Source organism: Dendrobates tinctorius, unplaced genomic scaffold (assembly GCF_039654945.1).
Source record: "Dendrobates tinctorius isolate UK_male_01 unplaced genomic scaffold, ASM3965494v1 ptg000004l, whole genome shotgun sequence".
In the NCBI taxonomy this organism is placed as follows: domain Eukaryota; kingdom Metazoa; phylum Chordata; class Amphibia; order Anura; family Dendrobatidae; genus Dendrobates; species Dendrobates tinctorius.
The window spans coordinates 12,512,222-12,536,032 of record NW_027361672.1 but is presented as its reverse complement, the minus strand read 5'-3'; the positions used below and the strand labels follow the sequence as shown (position 1 = coordinate 12,536,032).

The 23,811-nt window shown below is 41.3% G+C and overlaps 1 protein-coding gene across 2 annotated transcripts in view; it reads right to left on the bottom strand.

The window, feature by feature from the left end:
- CARMIL1 (capping protein regulator and myosin 1 linker 1) overlaps positions 1-23,811 on the bottom strand; it is a 331,630-nt gene that overhangs the window by 151,084 nt on the left and 156,735 nt on the right. For both annotated transcript variants that reach the window (XM_073566150.1, XM_073566151.1), the window contains exon 17: positions 2,171-2,240. In XM_073566150.1, coding sequence (XP_073422251.1) covers positions 2,171-2,240 — 70 coding nt within the window. The remainder of the gene's footprint in view (positions 1-2,170; positions 2,241-23,811) is intronic.

Here is a 23,811-nt window from a genome sequence, read left to right as displayed (position 1 = left end):
ACAGGGTGGTGGCGCCAGGACGAGGAGCGGGTGCCATATCTGAAACTTAGTGGACGCAGTCAGCCAGTAATTAAAGGGGGTGGCAAAAGCATAGGATTCCATCTTTGAATCTTTATATCAGAACGAAGGCAACCAGTTAACAGACAGGTTGGCTATTTGCCCTACTAGCCAAAAAGGCAGCTCTCTTAGCCCTGCCAGCCAAAAGAAAGTTCTCTTAGCCCTGCCAGCCAAAAGAGAGTTCTCTTAGCCCTGCCAGCCAAAAGAGAGTTCTCTTAGCCCTGCCAGCCAAAAGAGAGTTCTCTTAGCCCTGCCAGCCAAAAGAGAGCTCTCTTAGCCCTAATACCCAAAGAGAGCTCTCTTAGCTTTACTATGCAAGTACAGCTCTCTAATAGCCCTAACTATCAAGGTACCCAGTGATAGATTTCTTATAGCCTCTGGCCCATCCGTGCTTGTACCATGTTGCACGGACGTCTGCATGAGCGCTTACAATTACAAGCGGCCTTTTAAAGGCAACAATAATGTGGATGTGGCCCTCTGAGAAAACGAGTTTGACACCCCTGCACTAAATCAATACGCAGGAGCTCCATCAAGTCAGTAAAGGTAGTAGTACTGCTGAAGGGCCTAAGGAAAACATCGTGTTAAACTCACCTGTGGAGGGGCTTCCACTCACCTTCATGAAACTTATACAACAAAAGCCTCATACTTAATAGACCATTATACGCAAACATGGCTCATAAAGGAGCAAACTTCAATACAGGTAGGCACAATGGTGCTGTGCCCAAATATTAATTGCACTTGATAAAAAAGTATTAAAGTGCCCATTAAATGCTGGCCACATGTATGCAATAGGGTACTAGATGGAAATTAGTAGATAGATCAGCAGTGCTGATCATTTCCTTGTATAGGACCCAAACAAGAACAGCAGCAATACACATATGTGTACACTCATGGATAAAGAACGAACACTCCAGTAATTAGAGGTTCTCATCAGCATCTTTCTAATTTAAGTCACTTCTAATAACAATTTCAAGTAGATTTCAATTTTATTTTGCAAATCAAGCAAAAATATATTTTTTTTCAATGTGGAAACAGATTCAGTTAAAATGTAGTTTCTGATTTATAATTCATAAACTGTAAGCTAAGAAGGCTGATAGGTGATATATGTTTATTTTGAGGTGACCCATTCTATGTTTATTAACACACATTTGGCATGCCTAAACTTTAAAAATGAATAGGAAAGCAATTATAGTTACACTCCTGCAGGTTTTTTATTGACCCCTCTATTAGCCATCAGTAATGTGCATACAGTGTGAGCATGAAAACACTCATCCATTGCAGTCACCTGCCGTTTCCAGCGCTGTTCTGGACCACTACTGCATCATGCGACAGCAGCTTTTCCTTGCATCACAGACCATTACTTCCTCTCTAAATACAGGGATGAGAGCCGTGTTCTCAGACTTAGGCTACAGCCACAAATTCAGTATTTGGTAGGTATTTTTTCTTAGTATTTTTAAGCGAAAACCAGGCGAGGAACAATCAAAGAAAAGGTAAAATTGAAGCAAGTGCACCAATTCTGCACATTTGACCCACTCCTGGTTTTGGCTTACCATTACTGATGTGAAATACTGACCAAATACTGATAGTGTGTCCGTAGCCTTACACTGAGAAAGTGACTTCTGATCCAAACAGAAGGTGCAGGTTGGTCACCATGGAAGTTACGTGATGCATAAGAGGACGGGAGCAGCGCTGAAAACGGCAAAACACATCTATGGGTAAATAGTCCTTTAAAGAACTAAATATTGTAATTTGTTAATGTATGTAAATGATCCGATGCGCTAAAAGTAACAATTATATGTTTAAATGGATAATGACAGCCTACTAATACATGATAGATTAAGCAGAAACCTCAGTGGTGAGCAATTACACAACCCATTCCTTGACATTCGTGAAGATGTCTTTTTATAGTAAGGCCACCTGAGGTCCTCAAACAGTGGGATGAGGAATAGAAACCCAACTAAACCAGGAAAAAAAATACTGAATACTGTATACAATACTGAAGTATATATTTACATTTATAGTCCACATGATAATTAGACACATTTACTGACCTATTTATGTGAAATCTGCATAAAGAAATAATGGTGAATGCACGGACATCGGGTTCTCTTACCTCACAGTTACTGAGATCCAGGGACACCTCCTTTAAGTTAAGGTTACACGCCAAGCCAAGTAACAGAGCTCTGTAATATAAATGTCAAATGTCATTGAGTAGATATTATAGCATTTATATCTATGAAGCCACCTCTCACACAACAGCTATCTAGATGTAAAAATATGGTAAGCCGCCTACTGTGTGGCACTGAAAACTCTGCACTAAGAAAGCCAACATCCTGCAGACAGCAGACATATGGTGTTTCTTTACACTTGACTGAAGCTGATAGACAAACTGTGAAATAATGATCTTCAATCACCACATGTAATATTTTGTACATTTAAAGATTGTTAGCTGTAGTCACTGTAACAATCATTATGTCTCATCTATCGACATAACGTTATGGATGTAATATCCATCTATCTAACGACTACATTTAAGCTAAGATCAGAGCTTAAATGTCTATATATTGTCCATTTAGATTTTTGGGGGGGTTTCAGAAAACCCCTGCCCCAAACACATTTAGTTTTTTTTAATACATAAAACTGTTTTATGCCCCGATTCCAGGTTCAGAGCAGAGTTTTCACTGTTGCTCTGGGGGGGTCTGTTATCAGGAGCGCTGACGTCATGTCAACAGTGCTGAAGCCAATCGGTGATCTCAGATCAGCTCATGAGGTCTACTCGGGAAGAACTGCTGAGCTCACCGACTGGCTGCAGCAATGTTGGCAAGATGGCAGAGCTACAGACAACAAGAAGAAGTGGCGGAGACTGAAAGTTGGACCCAGGGATGGTGACTAAAACACAGTTTGTTTTGTTTCTGGTGTAAAAAAAAACCAAAAACAAACCGTGCCTAGGAAAAGAGTTTTTTTGCCATTGGGAATCCTCTGTAGTACCCCTCTTGCGTCTTTCCGTTGAATCTTCTCACATATACAGTATATTTCTCTCTCTCCCCCGCATAGCTGCCTATATACTTATTTGTGATCCCATGCTGTCTTGTCTGTATACTCTCTTTTGCTTCCTTCCCTTCCCAGGAGCTGTGATGTGATCAGACCATGTTCCTGTACGGTCAGACACGGCCATTACACAGTACACAGCAGGGACACATTTATAAGATTATCTCAGAACAGGAACATTATATTTAAACACATCCAATGGTGGAAATTATTATTCCAAGAACTATTGGTTAAAAAAAATTAACTTTTAAGTCTGAAAAAAAAAAAACACCCCAGGATTCAGGTCTCTGTAATTATCATGTCTATTTAGGCTACATATGGCTAAGCCTATACAGATGATAGATGTAGGGCATTTGTGACTATATCCACTGACTGAAGGTCATGCACAGAGGGGATGGATGACGGCTTGTGTTACGTAAATCCTATGGGTCTTACATTAGTTGCTGGATTGTTAAGGCATAAGATCCCCAGGGTCTTGGGGTTGTAAATAACAAACTACTTGGATCCAGTGCAGGCTGTCCCGAACTTGCATTGACACGGGAAGGCCGGGGTCACATTGCGTTATGGCAGTCCGTTATGCCGCGGTGTAATGCAGTCCGTTAACGCTGCCATTAACCCCCATTATCGAGCGCATCGCGACGCATGCTGTAAAGCGGCATGCACTCGCGATGTGCCGTCATTCAGTGACGGAGCCTCGGACGCGGGCTGCAGCGTCGGAGGCTCCGTCACCGCTAGCACAGATGAATCATCTGTGCTAGCGGATGCATAACGCAATTGCGTTCAGCTATACCATTAACGCAGCCCGTCAACCCTATGCATTGAACGTGCTGGTTTAACGCAATATGAACCTGGCCGAAGAGAAGACATCACCATTCCACCAGCAGCTGGTCTGCCACAGCCTGTGATTGGCTGTAATGGTCAGATGACTTGAACAGCGTCATCAAAAAATCATCTGGTCATAATGATAAGCTATCTAATCCTAACAAACCGATGACCAATCCATAGGATAGGCAAGTAGGTCAGTCCTAGACAACCCCTTAAACCTGCCACCATATTGTTTACATATAGCCACTGTGTGACCAGTGAGAACTGCCAAGATTTAATTGTGGGAATTTTTAATAAGTAATATTTTATCAACAGAATAAAACTATTTAGGATTCCTGTGCCAACCCGGCCAAGTATTGTAGCACTAGGTAATGTTTTGTCATTGATTTCTACATGTTTGCCTGATGTTTGCATTTTAAGTCATGAATAATTCTTCAACATATTCATCTTTAGTAAAAAGCAGAAATATTAAAGGGAATCTGTCAGTAAGATCGTCCCTCCAATGTAGATCATAGGAAGCTGAATAAAATGAAACCTTGATATCTGGGATCTGATGCCTCATTCCAGAGAAATCCACATTTTTCTTATATGTAAATGAGCTGTTAAGATCTATGGGATGGACATTGATCTCCCTGAGAATCTGCCTCCAGAGATTATTATAAATGAAAGCGGAAGCTACCAGTGTGAGACAAGAAACTAAGAGTAAATACTACATAACAGCAGAACTAAACTTTATCTCTGTACAAACACGTTTGCTGCAGCTCTCACAGCTCTGCTGTATTATAACACTATTGCAATATTGTATGTCTGAGTAAAAAAAGGAATGAAAAGGTGGATTAACTCGTTGCTTGAAAGATAGAAGTTGAAATGGATATTCAGATGAAAAAGTTGCTTTATTTAATGCGTTTCGGAGTACTATGACTCCATCAGGAAACCACAAAAGATATATACAGCAGACTGTCGGCCATTGCACGTCTCACACTGGTAAATCCCTTTTATTTAAAATAATCTAGAGGCAGATTCTCATACAGATCAGTGTCTTGTCCATAGTCCTGAACAGCTCATTTACATTTAAGAAAAACGTGGATTTCTCTGGAATAAATACAACAAATAGCAGATATCAAGGTATCATTTTATTCAGCTTCCTACGACCTACATGCCCATATAAATGGATTAGGAGTGACAATCCCAATGACAGGTTCCCTTTATGGATTTTTTTTTTTTTTTTAAGAAATGTTTTTGAACCAAAACAAAATAAACCAACTTCTTAGTCTTGTCTGCTAAAATATAATTTAAGCCAGAGACAAAGAAATAAAATTAGTCAGTGATTTCTCAATATTTTATATGGATTATTTTGTGCATTGGGTAAAAGAACAATTAGTGCTAAACCAATTGTTGTAGTGAAGACCCCAAGATCCCCTGGGCATGTTTTAATGGGAAGCATGTATAGCTGTAGAGTTTCTTAATACCAAAGCATGGAATATCTATGTGAATAATTGAGGGCACTAGAGATCAGGCTTGGTTTCTTGCAGCTGTGCTAATCTTTATAATTTCAATGGTCATTGTGCTGTGCAATTTCCACAGGGATATTATACTTATGCAAATAAGCCAAGTACAAATTTAATTATGTGTTAACATTTAATTGTGTCCAAAACATCTATGAGTGTTATGCCATTTTCTTGTGCTATTAAACAGGATTAAGGCCAGGATGAAAAATACTCTTAAATTTGAATGGTTGTCAAAAGAAAATGCTGATGTTAAGCATTAAAGTTTAATTCTAAAATTGTAACGTCTGATCACATTGGCTTATGAAATAAAAGGCTATTCCAAAATTAAAAATAAAAAAATCTGCTTTAAATTAGGGAATATTAAAAATTAAGAAGTAACAATTACAGAACAACCAGCCATGCAGTGATTACATCACTTGCATCAGTCACTCGAGCGCAGAGACCAGTATATAGCAGTTTCAGTCAGGTAATAGATGGACATGACACCACAACTGTGGGACCAGTTGGAACCACTGGAGAAGTTGTCTGGTGCCCTGGTAGTAACCGTGGGCACAGCACCCTCCAGTTCCGGTTTCATTAATACAGTACATATCAAGCATTCGCTCATGCTCAAGTCAGACTGTCCCTATTTTAACAGATCCTGTTAAACTTAGGAACTCCCCATCCGGCACAGCAGTATTCCTGAGATCCAATACGTTTCCTCATGCAGTTCCCTGTCTCGCTTCCTCGGTATGAAACGGATTAAGGCACACTCAGTGCCTAGTTCAGGCCGTAGGCCCCAGACATTGCAGGAAGGTCTGCAAGAGACTTGGTACGACCTCATGCTGCCAGAACAACATGTACTACATGTACCTCCAGCCCCCTGCACCTTGAACTTGATCTTTACAAACCTCACACTTACTATAACTCTTACCAGCTGACTAAACCTGAAAATGGTTCCTTTTTTTTTTTTTTTTTTAAACTTGCCATAGCCCTTCCCACTGTGGGCTGGACCAAACACTTAACTGTCTTTACTCTGTTTGCCCCAGCAGTCTGTTGCTGGGCAGACTTAAATTTTCACCTAATTAAAGGGGTATTCCCGTATCCAAAATCCCATCCCAGTATGTAGTAGGAATAATAATACTAATACTAATAATAATAATAATAATAATAATAATAATAATAATGATAATATTATTAGCATATACCTCTGACTCTGGTACACTCAGCTCTAATATAGGAAAAGTATAGGATATAGTTTAGTGCTTAGGATAGAGCTAGATAGTGACTGCAGTTAAAAGGGTATTCTCATCTTCATGATCCTATCCCAATATTTAGTAGGCATATTAATAATAATATTCACAAATGCCTCCAATTAGAAATGTAGTACAGTTTTTCTTATTCGCCATGTCTCTATCCTCATGTGCAGGCATTGCAGGATCTTAGGTATCCACGGTTATGACCACTAGCAACTAGTTATCACTTTATTAGTGGTGGTAACCATGGATACCTGAGGTCCTGCAATACCTGCACATGAAGAGAGAGACATTGGCAACGTTTCCCTCATGCCCATCTTACACTGTACAGAAGGGTTGTCAGTGCTCTTCATAGCCCTAGACTCGAGCCTTAGGCTCTGGACGTTTAACTGCGTGTTAAAGATAGCTGTACTTGAACTGTTAAGTAAAGACGAACTTGTTAAAATGAACGGGGTGTCCCATATTGAATGTGTGGCTGTTCCTGGATCGTGGAGACAGCGGAGGCCTGCAGCCAAAACGTGAGTGAACTGCACTGCACTTTTAGCACATGGGAACTGGGATACAGAATATTGGTGGGGTGCCAGAACAGCCCCTCGCCCATGACTACCGCCCTGTGCACCTTATGACTGAGAATCACAATAATTATAGTTTTCCAATGTGTCCATAAAAAATATTGACTGTCCATAATTTTTTGACAATTTTTCCAGAAAAAATAAAAAGTCAATTTGGCAACTTTGGTTGAAGTGTGTGAAGTGGGCCCGGGACCTAAGACCATTCGACACATGGCAAATGCTGACTAAACGAAATAGCCAGCAACTGTGTCTAACAATTGTGATTGGACCGGAGGTCCGGCCACAGCTGTTAGCCAATTCAGCGCCACTGCCAATGTCTTGAATGAGACGTAAAGTCGTACCCCAGCAGCTCTGGGTGTGCTGAAGGTCCCCCATTCACTGCCATGCTGGTACTCTTATGAAGATCAGTCCCACACTGAGCTTCAATAGAGACTGCGATTTTGACTATATATTGTAATACTGTGGTATTGCAGTTTATAGTATAAACTATCAAATAATCGCAGATTCAAGTCCCTTGTGGGGACTGAAGAATAAAAGTAAAATAAAAAATGAAAAAGTTTTGGGAAAAAAAAAAATGAAAATATTAAAATATAAAAAGCTAGAATCTCCCCCCTTCTACCTAATTAAAATAAAGGAATTTAAAAAATGAAGAAATAAACATATCTGGTACAACAGTCCAGAAAAGTCAAATCTATCAAAATATAAAATTAAATCAACCTGTATAGTAAACACTGTACAGAGAAAAAAAGTCAAAAGCAGCAAGCAACACATTATTGACCCCAGGTTGGTATTAATAAAAGTCAGGTTGCAACGCACAAAAAAAAAAATCCTATCAAGCCGCCATCAAAGAAAAAATAAAAAAAGTTATATCCTCTGCTAGATTGTTGTGCAGATGCGCACTAGTTTTTATTTTACATCTTCGAATCTACCGAGTAAAATGTTTTGCAGGGTAAATAATTGCACTGAATCACAACAGAAACACGTTCAGCTCTGAAAAAGGTATCAAAAAATGAAGCTACACTTAAAGGGAACCTGACAGCAGATGCAAGCTGCCCAAAGCACAGGAGGCATATCAGACACAGACTGCATGATTTCAGCCAGGTTTGTTTGACTCTGAAACACTGCTGTATCGAGGATTATGGGGAATACATTATAATATATGAAGAACTATGGGGTGCATTATACTATGGGAAGTGAATTGTACTACATGGGTGACTATGGCAGTGCATTATACTATATGGAGCACTATGAGGAGTGTATTATACTATGTGGAGGACTGAGCAGTGTATTTTAAAATATGGAGGACTATGAGGAGTGTATTATACTATATGGAGGACTGAGGAGTGTATTATATTATATGGAGGACTATGGGGTGTGCATTTTACAATATGGAGGACTGCGGGGCACATTATAATATACAGTTAGGTCCATATATATTTGGACACAGACAACATTTTTCTAATTTTGGTTCTAGACATTACTACAATGAATTTTAAACAAAAAAATTCAGATGCAGTTGAAGTTCAGACTTTCAGCTTTCATTTGAGGGTATCCACGTTAAAATTGGATGAAGGGTTTAGGAGTTTCAGCTCCTTAACATGTGCCACCCTGTTTTTAAAGGGACCAAAAGTAATTGGCCAGATTAAATAATTGTAAATAAAATGTTCATTTCTAGTACTTGGTTGAAAACCCTTTGTTGGCAATGACTGCCTGAAGTCTTGAACTCATGGACATCACTAGACGCTGTGTTTCCTCCTTTTTGATGCTCTGCCAGGCCTTCACTGCGGTGGTTTTCAGTTGCTCTTTGTTTGTGGGCCTTTCTGTCTGAAGTTTAGTCTTTAACAAGTGAAATGCATGCTCAATTGGGTTGAGATCAGGTGAGACTGACTTGGCCATTAAAGAATATTACACTTCTTTGCTTTAATAAACTCCTGGGTTGCTTTGGCTTTATGTTTTGGGTCATTGTCCATCTGTAGTATCAAACGATGATCAATCAGTTTGGCTGCATTTGGCTGGATCTGAGCACACAGTATGGCTCTGAATAGCTCAGAATTCATTCAGCTGCTTCTGTCCTGTGTCACATCATTAATAAACACTAGTGACCCAGTGCCACTGGCAGCCATGCATGCCCAAGCCATCACACTGCCTCCGCCGTGTTTTACAGATGATGTGGTATGCTTTGGATCATGAGCTGTACCACGCCTTCACCATACTTTTCTCTTTCCATCATTCTGGTAGAGGTTGATCTTGGTTTCACCTGTCCAAAGAATGTTCTTCCAGAACTGTGCTGGCTTTTTTTAGATGTTTTTTAGCAAATTCCAGTCTAGCCTTTTGATTCTTGATGCTTATGAGTGGCTTGCACCATGCAGTGAGCACTCTGTATTTACTTTCATGCAGTCTTCTCTTTATGGTAGATTTGGATATTGATACGCCTACCTACTGGAGAGTGTTGGTCACTTGGTTGGCTGTTGTGAAGAGGTTTTTCTTCACCATGGAGACTATTCTGCGATCATCCACCACTGTTGTCTTCTGTGGGTTCCCAGGTCTTTTTGCATTGATGAGTTCACCAGTGCTTTCTTTCTTTCTCAGGATGTACCAAACTGTAGATTTTGCCACTCCTAATGTAGCAATTTCTCAGATGGGTTTTTTCTGCTTTTGCAGCTTAAGGATGGCTTGTTTCACCTGCATGGAGAGCTCCTTTGACCGCATGTTTCCTTCACAGCAAAACATTCCAAATGCAAGCACCACACCTCAAATCAACTCCAGGCCTTTTATCTGCTTAATTGAGAATGACATAACGAAGGGATTGCCCACACCTGTCCATGAAATAGCCTTGGAGTCAATTGTCCTATTACTTTTGGTCCCTTTAAAAACAGGGTGGCACATGTTAAGGAGCTGAAACTCCTAAACCCTTCATCCAGTTTTAATGTGGATACTCTCACATGAAAGCTGAAAGTCTGAACTTCAACTGCATCTGAATTGTTTTGTTTAAAATTCATTGTGGTAATGTCTAGAACCAAAATTAGAAAAATGTTGTCTCTGTCCAAATATATATGGACCTAACTGTATGGAGGACTATGGGGTATATTATACTAAAAAAGCAAAATTCTGCATATTCATCGAGTGATTGGAATGTTTATGCCGGTGTAAACTGTAGATGTGCTGCTGATAACATGATACTGTATGGGGACAGATTGATCTAACAGTGATTGTTCTGTTCCCATCAATCTTTCTCAGACGGTGGAAAGAGGCCGGGAAACAAGTATTGAACGATTTCAATATTGTCGATCACACTCATTTAGCGTCCTGAACTTAGCGCATGTAAATACAACCGAAATGTGTGATGTGCAATATGTTAGGCAAAGTTGAAAATGGGGCCCCATATGCTAAAATTGGCCCTGGTAACAGGTCTCTCCTTGGATGTGTGAAGGTGTACAGCCCTGCTGCAAAGTTTCAGAGTAAAACATACCTGGCTGAAATCATGTAGCCAAGGCCTGATACATGTATCAATTGTCAGGTTGCCTTTCGGTAATCATCATTTTAAGGCTATGTGCCCACGTAGCGATTCTGAAGCAGAATAAACCTGAGCAGAATCGCACACCCTGCTCCCGGGCAAACGCGTGCGTTTTTTGACGCGCTTATGTAAGCGTTTGTCAAGCGTTTTTGCATGCGTTTTCCTAAGTGTTTTTGCCCATATAATTGATGGTATGAGGAATCGCATGCGATTACGCAAAATTAATGAACATGCTGCGTTTTTAATCTCTAAGCGTTTCCGCAGCAGTTAAAAACGCACCATTGGCACAACATGTGCGTTTTTTATTAAAAATCAATTGGATGCTTTTCTTAAGCGTTTCTGCAGCAGAATCGCTTGTCAAAAAGCGCTGCAGAAACGCTTAAAAAACACTACGTGGGCACACAGCCTAATGCTGATGTCATAAATCAACAGTACACATTCAAATTAAAAAGAAAAGATTTGTAATATATCCTGACTGAGAAATCTACTTCTTTCTCCTGGACTGATGTAAGCTCTGCATTCAGTGGCAAAATGTGTCTTCAGTGAATCCCATTTGTGAGATCAGAGATGGCAGTTGTTGCCCATAAGAGTCTATGAAGTAAGGAGGTAGCGGAAGGAGCTGGAGGCAGATACCAACATGCAAGCTCAGCCGAAACAAGTAACCCTTTAAAAAATAAAAATAAAAAAAGTTGACTTCCTTGGAGCCAATTCTTGCAAACATCCCCTTTCCAGAATCCCAGATGTTCGTTTTAGAATATAGCAAGTACTAAATAAATTTACACCAGGACTAATGTACTTCTTTATTTGCAAAGTCAAACGATAATTTGGCACATAATAACTTGCAATCTCTATAATGTGCCATATTTTATGAAATCCATGAATCGTATTTTTCTATTAGCCATCATTGTGGTCTACACAAATAAGACAATTATAAAATATAGCACAATGCCATCTGCTCCTATTTTAGAACAGCTGACAAAATGTAGGCAAATGTATTATGACTCAACATAGGAAAGCTGTTTCTGGAAATCAATGGTTGCCTTTTTGTCAAGTACCGTGCTTAAATTAATTTTATATGAGTAACAAATATAACGCCATTGATTTGTGTAAGAGGAAGAAAAAAAAAAAAAAAAACGGCACACCAGGGCGCGCACACCAATTATGGATAAAGTGAAAAAAGCTTTATTGTAACAAAATTTGCGCACACATTTAAAAACATCTAAAACACTAAAACCAGTGGTAGACTGTGTAATACATATAGAAAACATATGTTGACAATAGTCTGCATAAGTACCAGAAGAAATTGCAAAAATATGAAGGTTACAAAACAGTGACCATCCTTTCAATATATATAAGCCACTACTGATACAGATATGTCTCTATGATAACAAAAAAAAATATGTCTGTCAACATATGTTAGAACATTTCACCCATGTTGAAAAAAACATGTCAGGCAATATCAGAATGGTGAGCTATTGATAGTGTGGCTCTATAAGATCCTGTATAAATCGCATGATGCAGAAATAGCCATACTCACCAAAAGATATGGAGCTGTACTGCCTGTCCCTATGCGTATCGCCACACCTTGTAGCTTCATCAGGGCAAGGTGATATCCAATAACACAACCAGAATTTAAATAGTAGTAAATGCACTTACTTATTGTTACCTCGATCGTCAACACCTGTGTTGGCGGCCCAGGAGCAATCAATGAGCTATTTGCATGTGGCGTCTTGATAATATCTTAGCGTGCGGTTCAGCCTGCGTGTCAGGCTCCTAGTATGACGCTGAGAAGCGACAGGAAGGACCAGTCAAAGCGGAAGCTCCAGAGAGTTGTCTGGGAAACCGATAACAAACCTATAGAGGCAGGAGTGAAGCGCTAATATATAACTAACTGCGCATGTCTCAGAAAGGAATAGCAGAGATCCCCTAGTGATTACTGGGAGGATCAGTAGATATACAAAGCAGGCGTAAAGCGTCAGTATGTGACTAACTGCGCATGTCTCAGAAAGGAATAGCAGAGATCCCTGCTGAATACCGAGAGGATCAGTAGATATACAAAGCAGGAGGAATAAAGCGTCAGTATGTGACTAACTGCGCTTGTCTCAGAAAAAGGTCACAGAATAGCAGAAATCCCTGCTGATTGCCGAAGTGATCGATAAGGTACAATCTTCCCATCTGTTGTGAGTTCATTTTCCCCTTCGTCACTGAGGTCTGGTGAACTCCCTATTCTGGTAAAGGAAGGTAATGAGCCTGATTATCAGACACCTGAGCCTAATGAGGATGACTGGCTGAGTGGAGTCATGGACTGGATATAAGGCTGCCGACGCCCTTCTGCCCTGCGGGTGATTTCTCTGTGGACTTCTAAGACACCAGTCTGATTCCTGCTCTTCTAAAGCTAAGTTTTCTGCTTTGCCTGTTAGCATTTGTGTTTTGTTTTCCTTGCTTTTCTGGATTCTGCCATTCCCTGCTGGGGTGAGCTGAATTTCCTTTTGCCTGTTGCTCTGTATTCAGAATATTCCTGAGTACTGACATAGCTTTTTTGAAGCCTAGCGTCTTCAGGGCCTTTTTCACTGTCAGTCTGTTGGCTCTTATTTTCTTAGGGTTTTTCACGGATTGCAGACAGCAGCCTTCCTGTCCTTTCCTATCTAGTTAGCTTGGGCCCCGTCTTTGCTCAGTCTATCTTTCTGTCTGTGTTAGTGTTTTCATCTTTCTTCACCGTCATTATATGTTGGGGGCTGCCTATTGCTTTGGGGTCTGCTCTGGGGCAGTTTAGATTTCCCCTTTCTTTCTTTAGGCCTATTTAATTCTCCGGCTGTGATCGAGGGGTCTAGGGCATCGTAGGAACCCCCCACGGCTACTGCTAGTTGTGTTGATAGGTTCAGGCTTCTGCAATCTGATAGCTGCCAACTTCTCTGGTTTTCTGGACTTAGCTAGCATTTCTGTTTTTGCCTCCTACGGTGACTCAATCATAACAGAATCACCCGCCATACCGCAGATCCTAGGGTACTCCATAGCAGGAAAGAATTGTGTTTAAAAAAAAAAAAAAAAAAAGTGTGTGTATATTCTTTCCTCTATATCTCTGAGGCCGTAGGGGGAATTTTTTATTCTCTCAATGGAGATAAAGCAATTGTCTGATCGTGTGGAGCAGCTCGCTGCGGAAGTGCGGGGAATTTCCACCTACCTTGCTCGTTCGCATGCTGTTGAACCAAAGATCCCTACACCTGATGTATTTTTTGGGGATCAATCTAAATTTTTGAGTTTCAAAAATAATTGTAAATTATTTTTTGCCTTGAAGCCTAACTCGTCAGGGAGCTCCGCGCAGCAGGTTAAAATTGTCATCTCTTTGCTGCGTGGCAATCCCCAGGATTGGGCGTTTTCTTTGAAACCAGATGATCCTATTCTGACTAATGTGAACGCATTCTTGGGGTCTTGGGGTTGTTGTATGATGAGCCTAATGCTATTGATCAGGCTGAAAAGACCCTGTTGGCATTGAACCAGGGTCGAGATTCTGCAGAGTTGTACTGTCAAAAGTTCCGAAAGTGGGCGGTCCTTACTACCTGGAACGATAATGCCTTGGCTGCTCTCTTTTGGAAGGGTTTGTCAGAAGCCGTAAAAGATACTATGGTGGGATTTCCTGTTCCCTCTGATCTGGAGGATTCTATGTCATTAGCCATTCAGGTTGATCGGCGTTTACGTGAACGCAGGATTGCACGAGAGGTGTTGCCACCGGTTGAACAGACGTCTGAACCTATGCAATGTGATAGAGTTTTGTCTAAGGCGCAACGTCAGGAGTTCAGAAGGCGTAATAAGCTGTGTTTTTTCTGTGGAGATGCCTCGCATATTATTTCTGTTTGTCCTAAACGTGAGAAACGCTTTGCACACACGTTTTCTGTTGGTGGTGTTCAACCTAAGTTTCTTCTGGCAATTACTCTGATCTGCTCCCTGTCCACATTTTCCGCCAAGGCTTTTGTGGATTCGGGAGCAGCGCTAAACCTAATGGACTTGGATTTTGCTAAACGTTGTGGATTTCCGGACACCTCTGCAGACGCCTATCCCTTTGAGGGGGATTGATGCTACTCCTTTGGCTAAAAATAAACCTCAGTTTTGGACCCAGGTGGTCATGCGGGCCGCCCCAGACCATCAAGAAAATTGCAGATTTTTGGTGTTGCATGGTCTGCATGATGCCGTTGTTCTGGGGTTTCCCTGGTTGCAAATTCATAATCCAGCTTTGGATTGGAAATCTGTGTCTGTGGTGAGCTGGGGTTGTCTGTGTGCCTTTAGTGAGGCTCCGGTTTTTTCCACCTCTCCTCAGTCGCATGATGTTCCTGACTATTTGGCGGACTTTTATGATGTCTTTAGTGAGAATGAGTCTGCGTCCTTGCCTCCTCATAGGAGTTATGACTGTGCAATCGAACTAAGCCCGGGGTGTAAATTTCCCAAGGGTCGGCTCTTCAATTTATCTGTACCCGAGCAAGAGGCTATGCGGTCCTATATTAAGGAGGCATTGGAGAAGGGTCATATTAGACCATCCTCTTCACCCTTAGGTGCCGAGTTTTTTTTGTGGCCAAAAAGGATGGTTCTTTAAGGCCTTGTATTGATTATCGTGCCCTCAATAAAATTACTATTAAATATCAGTATCCGTTACCCCTGATTTCGGATCTATTCTCTAGAGTTAGAGGTGCTTGCTGGTTTACCAAGCTTGACCTCAAGGGGGCGTATAATCTTATCCACATTAAGCAGGGGGATGAATGGAAGACGGCGTTTAATACTCCGGAGGGACATTTTGAGTACCTGGTGATGCCTTTTGGGCTCACTAATGCCCCTTCTGTCTTCCAGTGCTTCATGAACGATATTTTCCGAGACTTTGTCGATAAATTTTTGATTATCTATCTGGATGATATTTTGATCTTCTCCAAGGATTGGGATTCTCATGTGGAACATATTCGGACTGTGTTCCGGATCTTGAGGGAGAATTTCCTGTATGTCAAAGGATCTAAATGCCTTTTTGGAGTACAGAGGATTTCATTTTTTGGGATTTATTTGGTCTCCGTCAACTATTGAAATGGACCCGGCCAAGGTACAGGCCATTTATGATTGGGTTCAGCCCACTTCTTTGAAAGCCCTCCAGAAGTTTTTGGGTTTTGCTAATTTTTATAGGAAATTTATAGCAAAATTTTCTAGTATTGCCAAGCCATTGACTGATCTGACTAAGAAGGGTGCTGATGTGTTGAATTGGTCTCCGGAGGCTGTTGCTTCCTTTCAGGAGCTGAAGCGAAGATTTACCTCCGCCCCGGTTTTGCGGCAACCTGATGTCTCACTCCCGTTCCAGGTAGAGGTGGGTGCTTCTGAGATTGGTGCAGGAGCTGTTTTGTCCCAAAAGGATCCTGTAACATCTAAAATGAATCCCTGTGCTTTCTTTTCCCGAAAGTTCTCTCCATCTGAACGTAACTATGATGTGGGGAATCGGGAACTGTTGGCCATGAAATGGGCATTTGAGGAGTGGAGACATTGGTTGGAGGGAGCTAAACATCAAGTTGTGGTCCTCACTGACCACAAGAATTTGATTTACCTAGAGTTGGCTAAACGCTTGAACCCTAGACAGGCTAGGTGGGCCTTGGTTTTTACACGTTTTGATTTTGTGGTCTCTTTTCTTCCTGGAACTAAGAATGTCAAGGCAGACGCCCTCTCTAGGAGTTTCTTTGCTGATTCTCCTGTGGTGACCAAGCCTGCTACCATCTTAGGCGAAGGGGTAGTTCTTTCTGCCATCTCGCCCGATTTGAGACTTGCTCTGCAAGAGTTCCAGGAGGACAAACCTGAGCGTTGTCCCAGTGGAAAGTTGTATGTTCCTGACAAGTGGAAGAAGAGAGTGATGTCTGAAGTTCATTGCTCTGCATTGGCTGGTCATCCAGGTATTTTTGGTACTAGAGATCTGGTGAGTCGCTCTTTTTGGTGGCCCACCTTGTCTCATGATGTCAGAAATTTTGTGCAGTCCTGTGGGACTTGCTCCCGGTCTAAATCTTGTTCTCGCTCTAGTGGGTTGTTGATGCCTTTGCCGGTCCCCAGGAGGCCATGGACCCATATTTCAATGGATTTCATCTCTGATATGCCGGTCTCTCAAAGAATGACTGTTATTTGGGTGATTTGTGATAGGTTCTCTAAGATGGTTCATCTTGTACCACTCCCTAAGTTGCCATCTTCCTCTGAGTTGGTGCCCCTGTTTTTGCAACAGGTGGTTCGCTTACACGGGATTCCTGAGAACATTGTATCTGACAGAGGAGTTCAGTGTGTGTCTAGATTTTGGAGGACTTTCTGTTCCAAGCTGGGAATTCAGTTGTCCTTCTCTGCTTTTCACCCGCAGACCAATGGGCAGACAGAGAGAACAAACCAGACCTTGGAGTCGTATTTGAGATGTTTTATTTCCGCTGATCAGGATGATTGGGTTTCATTTTTGCCCTTGGCCGAATTTGCTTTAAATAAGAGAGCTAGTTCTGCCACTTTGATGTCACCTTTTTTTTGTAACTTTGGGTTTCATCCTCGATTTTCTTCAGGGCAGGTGGAGCCTTCTGCCTGCCCAGGTGTTGACACTGTGGTGGAGAGAATGCACCAGATCTGGGACCAAGTGGTGGATAAGTTATCTCTCTCCCAGGAAAAGGCCCAGCGGTTTTCCAATCGACATAGGACCATTGGTCCCCAGTTTAAGATTGGTGATATGGTGTGGTTATCATCAAAAAATATTGCTATGAAGGTGGCTTCTCCTAAGTTTAAGCCTAGATTTATTGGACCTTACAAGATTTTGGAGATTATTAATCCGGTCTCTTTTCGTTTGGCTCTTCCTGTCACATTTAAAATCCATAATGTGTTCCATAAGTCCTTGTTGAAGAGGTTTGTTGAACCAGTTGTTCCTGGGGTGGCACCTCCAGACCCTGTATTGGTTGAAGGTAACATGGAATATGAGGTAGAGAAAATACTGGATTCCCGTTTGGCTAGACGGAGACTCCAGTATTTGGTTAAGTGGAAGGGTTATGGTCAGGAGGATAATTCCTGGGTCTCTGCCTCTGATATTCATGCCAAAAGATTGGTGCGTGCCTTTCATCGGGCTCACCCTGATCGCCCTGGTGGCGTGGTTGAGGGTTCGGTGACCCCTCCTCAAGGGGGAGGTACTGTTGGGAGTTCATTTTCCCCTTCGTCACTGAGGTCTGGTGAACTCCCTATTCTGGTAAAGGAAGGTAATGAGCCTGATTATCAGACACCTGAGCCTAATGAGGATGACTGGCTGAGTGGAGTCATGGACTGGATATAAGGCTGCCGACGCCCTTCTGCCCTGCGGGTGATTTCTCTGTGGACTTCTAAGACACCAGTCTGATTCCTGCTCTTCTAAAGCTAAGTTTTCTGCTTTGCCTGTTAGCATTTGTGTTTTGTTTTTGTTTTCCTTGCTTTTCTGGATTCTGCCATTCCCTGCTGGGGTGAGCTGAATTTCCTTTTGCCTGTTGCTCTGTATTCAGAATATTCCTGAGTACTGACATAGCTTTTTTGAAGCCTAGCGTCTTCAGGGCCTTTTTCACTGTCAGTCTGTTGGCTCTTATTTTCTTAGGGTTTTTCACGGATTGCAGACAGCAGCCTTCCTGTCCTTTCCTATCTAGTTAGCTTGGGCCCCGTCTTTGCTCAGTCTTTCTGTCTGTGTTAGTGTTTTCATCTTTCTTCACCGTCATTATATGTTGGGGGCTGCCTATTGCTTTGGGCTCTGCTCTGGGGCAGTTTAGATTTCCCCTTTCTTTCTTTAGGCCTATTTAATTCTCCGGCTGTGATCGAGGGGTCTAGGGCATCGTAGGAACCCCCCACGGCTACTGCTAGTTGTGTTGATAGGTTCAGGCTTCTGCAATCTGATAGCTGCCAACTTCTCTGGTTTTCTGGACTTAGCTAGCATTTCTGTTTTTGCCTCCTACGGTGACTCAATCATAACACCCATCACTATTGTGAAAATATTAAACAGTCAGCAACTGAAGGTTTTTGCTAAATAATTAAACGGTCAATGGGGTGCAATCTTAAAGACCGCTATGATATGCGGACAAGGACAGCACTCTCCCCAATATTCTGAAAAAAATAAGCGCATATACTAAAGTCTGACACACCAAATAATATATACTAATACTCCTGTCAATTGCAAAAGCAATGAAACAGATCTATAAAAAAAATCTAATGATCAATTCAGGTAAACCATACACAGTTCTACCATAATATATGTTTTATAAACATGGTATAGTAAATTCCCCCTATAGCAATAATGTCCCAACTATCTACCTCAAATACCACCAATAAATATATCACTATATAAATGGCTGCTGATCAAAGTTGAAACTGACACGGATATATAACTAAATGTTAAAGTTAGAAATTTTAGATGGAGAATACACCTAAGATAATATACTTTCTCCAAAAATTATATATAAAATATTTGTGCCAAGCAAATAACAATCCAGTCATGAAGGATACATTATTGAACAGTCAACCTTCCCTGTTATTTCCCTAGTGACACCATTCCTCCTATATGTTATCAGAAGACCCCAAATAAAAAACGTATATATGGGTATGGAAGTTTCACAAATGGGAATTATAATATAGCAGAACTGAAATGAAATGAAAATCCCATGTGCTGCTGGAGACTAGTTGACCACAAAAACACCAAAGGGTCCAGGACCACCACCAAAGTCCCCGCACACTGAAAATGCCATAAAGAGAGAACCACAGACAGAGTCCAAACTAGTTTTCAAAAATAGGGCTGTATATACAATCCCATTAACGGAAACGCAGCATCCAAAAGATGAATGTTACGACATCAGAAATCCCGTGTAGAGGAGATCCTCATTAATTCCGTGAGGGGCAATACTATTTAATTTATAAATCCATTTGGCCTCCAACCTAAGTAGCTCCCCCTGCCTGTCTGTTTTGCGTATGTTATTAGCCAATTTTTGTAAACCTATGACACGGAGACTATGCGGACTGCCCGAGTGAACCTGTAAAAAATGAGCCGCAACAGTAGATAGATAACGTTTTTCCTCTGTCGAGATCTTGCTTAGCCAAATTGATATTAGAGATATGCTGTTGTGTGCGCCTGCGCAGTTCCTGCAATGTTTGTCCAACATAGACTTTAGGGAAGGCGCACACAAGAGCATAAATCAAATGATGGGACTAAGAATTAATGAAACCTAAAAGAGGATGTGCTATTGAATCCAATGGATTAGTAAAGGTGGAACCTCGTTGTAACCTTCATATTTTTGCAATTTCTTCTGGTACTTATGCAGACTATTATTGTCAACATATGTTTTCTATATGTATTACACAGTCTACCACTGGTTTTAGTGTTTTAGATGTTTTTAAATGTGTGCGCAAATTTTGTTACAATAAAGCTTTTTTCACTTTATCCATAATTGGTGTGTGCGCCCTGGTGTGCCGTCTTTTTTCTTCCTCTTACACATCTTGTATTTGGCACACAGGCAGGACCCTTTATATTGGTTATTACATACGCATGGTGGTGCCCGCTCTTTCTTTCATTACATGCCATTGATTTGTGCCCACCTTTATCTAGGAGATTGCATTTGTAGCTATTTTACGATTAGTTCTATCTAATCTACTTCTCATGGGGTCGCTGTATCCTCGCTTTTTTTTCCTTTTTTTTTTTTTTTTTTTTTTTAACACCTCAGAACACACTTGAAAACTTATAAAAAATTATATAAAAGTTTACTTTTTATGTTTTATGTCTTTTACTCATCAACAGATTTGGTGGGTGTCCAGGTCCCAGAGACCTGAATCGATCATTCAAAAAATTCTTAGACATCAGCAGCTCAGGAGACAGGAGCACACAGGAAACAATCCAGATTTATTGAAGTCTTCAACTTTCTACTGCACCCATACTTCACTCTCAAGCAGGAGCTGTGTGTTTGTCACCTGAACTGTGCACTTCTAAGGCTATGTGCACACGTTGCGGATTCCGCTGCGTTTTTTTCCGCGCGGAAACGCAGGTAAAGTGACCTGCGGTTTTCCTGCTGTTTGGTCTGCGGTTTCACACCTCTACTATGGTAGAGGTATGAAACCGCTGCGGAAACCGCACAAACAATTGACATGCTGCGGTTTGTAAACCGCAGCAAAACCGCGCGGAAAAAAACGCACCGTCAGCACAGCGTTTTTGAAACCCCATAGGGTTTCATTGTACTGTACTTGGTCAGCGGAACTGCTGCGTTTCCGCAGGGGCAAAACCGCTGCGGAAACGCAGCAGAAACCTCACCGTGTGCACACAGCCTATCAGGTCTTTTGAGCAATTGTTGGGGGTCTAAATACCAACACCCCAATCACTTCTCAGAATTGAATGGCCTAAAAAATGTTAAAAAGTTTATTTACTCTTCAAGATGGCTATACATGTTCGATTCATGTTGGTCAAACTGTCAAATTTTGGCTAGTCCATCTCATTTGTTTGGGGACCTTCAGAATATTCCCCCATCAGATCATGTCAGGAGAAAAGAAGGGATAAAAAAAAAGTCACATAACGATCAGAGTTGCTGTCATTCCTCAAGTACACATGCAAGACACCTGTGGAGACACGTGGGGTGGGGGAGGGGGGCAGCGGGCGCCCTAATTAATTAGCAGAAATAGCATGGACCAGGGATAATCCCACCTAAAGTCTGGTCTCCTTTTACTGTTGGCATAATGCTACTCAGTCAACACAGGGTGAGGGCAAAACAGTCTGGCAATACTGGTGGGTCTAAATCCTGACTACTCCAAATGTATCCATGGTTCAGCAATAGTCAATGGAGTAGATCTGCATTCTTTCAGCTGGGGCAGTGGTCTCCTATGCTGACATCCTGTAGAATGTCAAATCTGTGTCCCTCATGATGGAGCCATGATGTCTGATGGATCTCTGGGCTGAGTATCTGTGTCTTGATACAAAGCTATATAATCTAATTTTTATAGTTATCAACTGTCCTTCATCCAGTATTCACAGGTAAAGGGGAAGAATGGTGAAAAGACCAACTTGCATTGTTTGATTATGTAATCTATTTGCATAGTTTTTCTTCCTCTATTTTGCAAGTCAACTTTAATTAACTGTCCTGGACAATGTGTAATCAACATATCACCAAACATCATCTTTCCATGACCCTGTATCATTAATCATCCAGGATAAGAGCATAATATGTTAAAACAAATTGTCAACTTAAAAATAAATATTACAGGCTTACACAAACAAAAGTCTGTTTTCTTGACCAACCAGAAACAAACAAATTCAAAAGGCAACGAATAGATAACAGTCTATTCTTCCTGGCTTGCATAAAATAGATGTCTGATTAATTAAGATACAATGCTGTGTCGTCACAACACCTTATTCTGAATATATACTTGAAAGCATAGTTACCCTTTAAAAGGGTATTCCCAAAATATAAAATTATTCCCCATTGTTAGGACAAGGAAAAACTTAACTGTTGTGGGTCTGACCAATGGAACTACCAACAATCCTAATAATGGGGCTCGGGCCCTGCAAACACAATAATATATGCTGTCATATATATTGAGCCAAACGCCCAAAATTTACTAGTTATGAATAACAAAATATACTTTAAAAAGAATACATAGCAAAGGCAAGAACAATGGCTATACTGCTAAAACAGATAACATAGGCACATATCCTCCTATGCAAGACTATATTAAAGGGAACCTGTCACCCCCCCAGGGCATTTTTAAGTAAAAGAGCCACCTTGTGCAGCACTAATGCTGCATTCTGTCAAGGTGAGTAGATAGGTGAATGGAGGGCACAGCAATTAATAAAAAGTACTAGCGGGTTCACCAATGATATACTCAGACATACATAGAGAAACAAAAGAGGAAAGCAGTATATCTTAGTCTGGGAACTCCACAATAAATAAACAAGATGAATTTAATTAGTTCATGACACAAACAACACAGCAAAACATTAAAAACATTTAAAAAATGCAATCATGTCAAAATCATGGAATGATGATATAATGACTCTCCCACAATAAAAACACCATATGGCGGTAATCACAATGAATGGATAACAAACAGACCAACTCAACAATATGAATGATCACACATTGTGTACAAATGAGAGCCTGATTTTGGCAATAGAGAAAACGCTATTCACAGCACCATGTGAACCAATGGAGGGAGTTATTGAGAATACAGTAAGCCTCAAAATCACAGCCTTCAGGTAAGATATTCAAAGCAAAACCCACAATGTAAAATACCTAACCATGGGAATGAAGACAGTCAGCCCCTAGACCAGTAAATGCACGGAGGGCACAGTTGTGTCCAGTATTAAAGATGAATTAAATGCCGAGTGGATGCGGAGAATAACCTGTGGGGTAAAGAAGTGGGGGGAGCAAGGCCCCACGCGTATCGCCACACTCTAAATGGCTTCTTCAAGGGAGAATAAAGCGCTGAAGGAGTACATGTGTCACAACTATATATAGCACAGTCACATCTGATAATTTAATAGGTACTAACCCACGAGGTGGAGAGCGTTACATGGCCGCGGCCATCTTGCTGGTGTTGTTAATGGATGAATAAAGTTATTCAAACATTAGTGACATCACCAGGAAAAGTAACGCCTGCACAGTAGATGCCAGAGGACAAGGAAACTATGGCGCATGCATCAAAGACACGTCGGTCAGTTGAGATCATGGCCAACATAGAAACCTCTATATGTGTCATTACCAAGTATTTTGGAAATCTTGGGCATGCGCAGTAGCTCTCTGCAGCTCTCATGCCCAAGATTCCCAGCCCCGCAGTGTGAATAAATCATAAGCGACTGCAGGGCAGGATGTCTGGCAGCGCGTCCACGCAGGCGCGATAGCCAGGCCATGAAATGATGTGAGAGAACGAGAAGCGCTAACTGCGCATGCCCAAGAAAATATATTACAGCGCAGGTTCCAGCAACTGAATTGAACACAGAGGAGGCGGAGCAAAGACATAAGGAGGAAATGAATGATAGATGCGAGGCGTCGTGTGTCAGAGGGAGAAAGACCTGACCCCCGGTCAAAATTCTG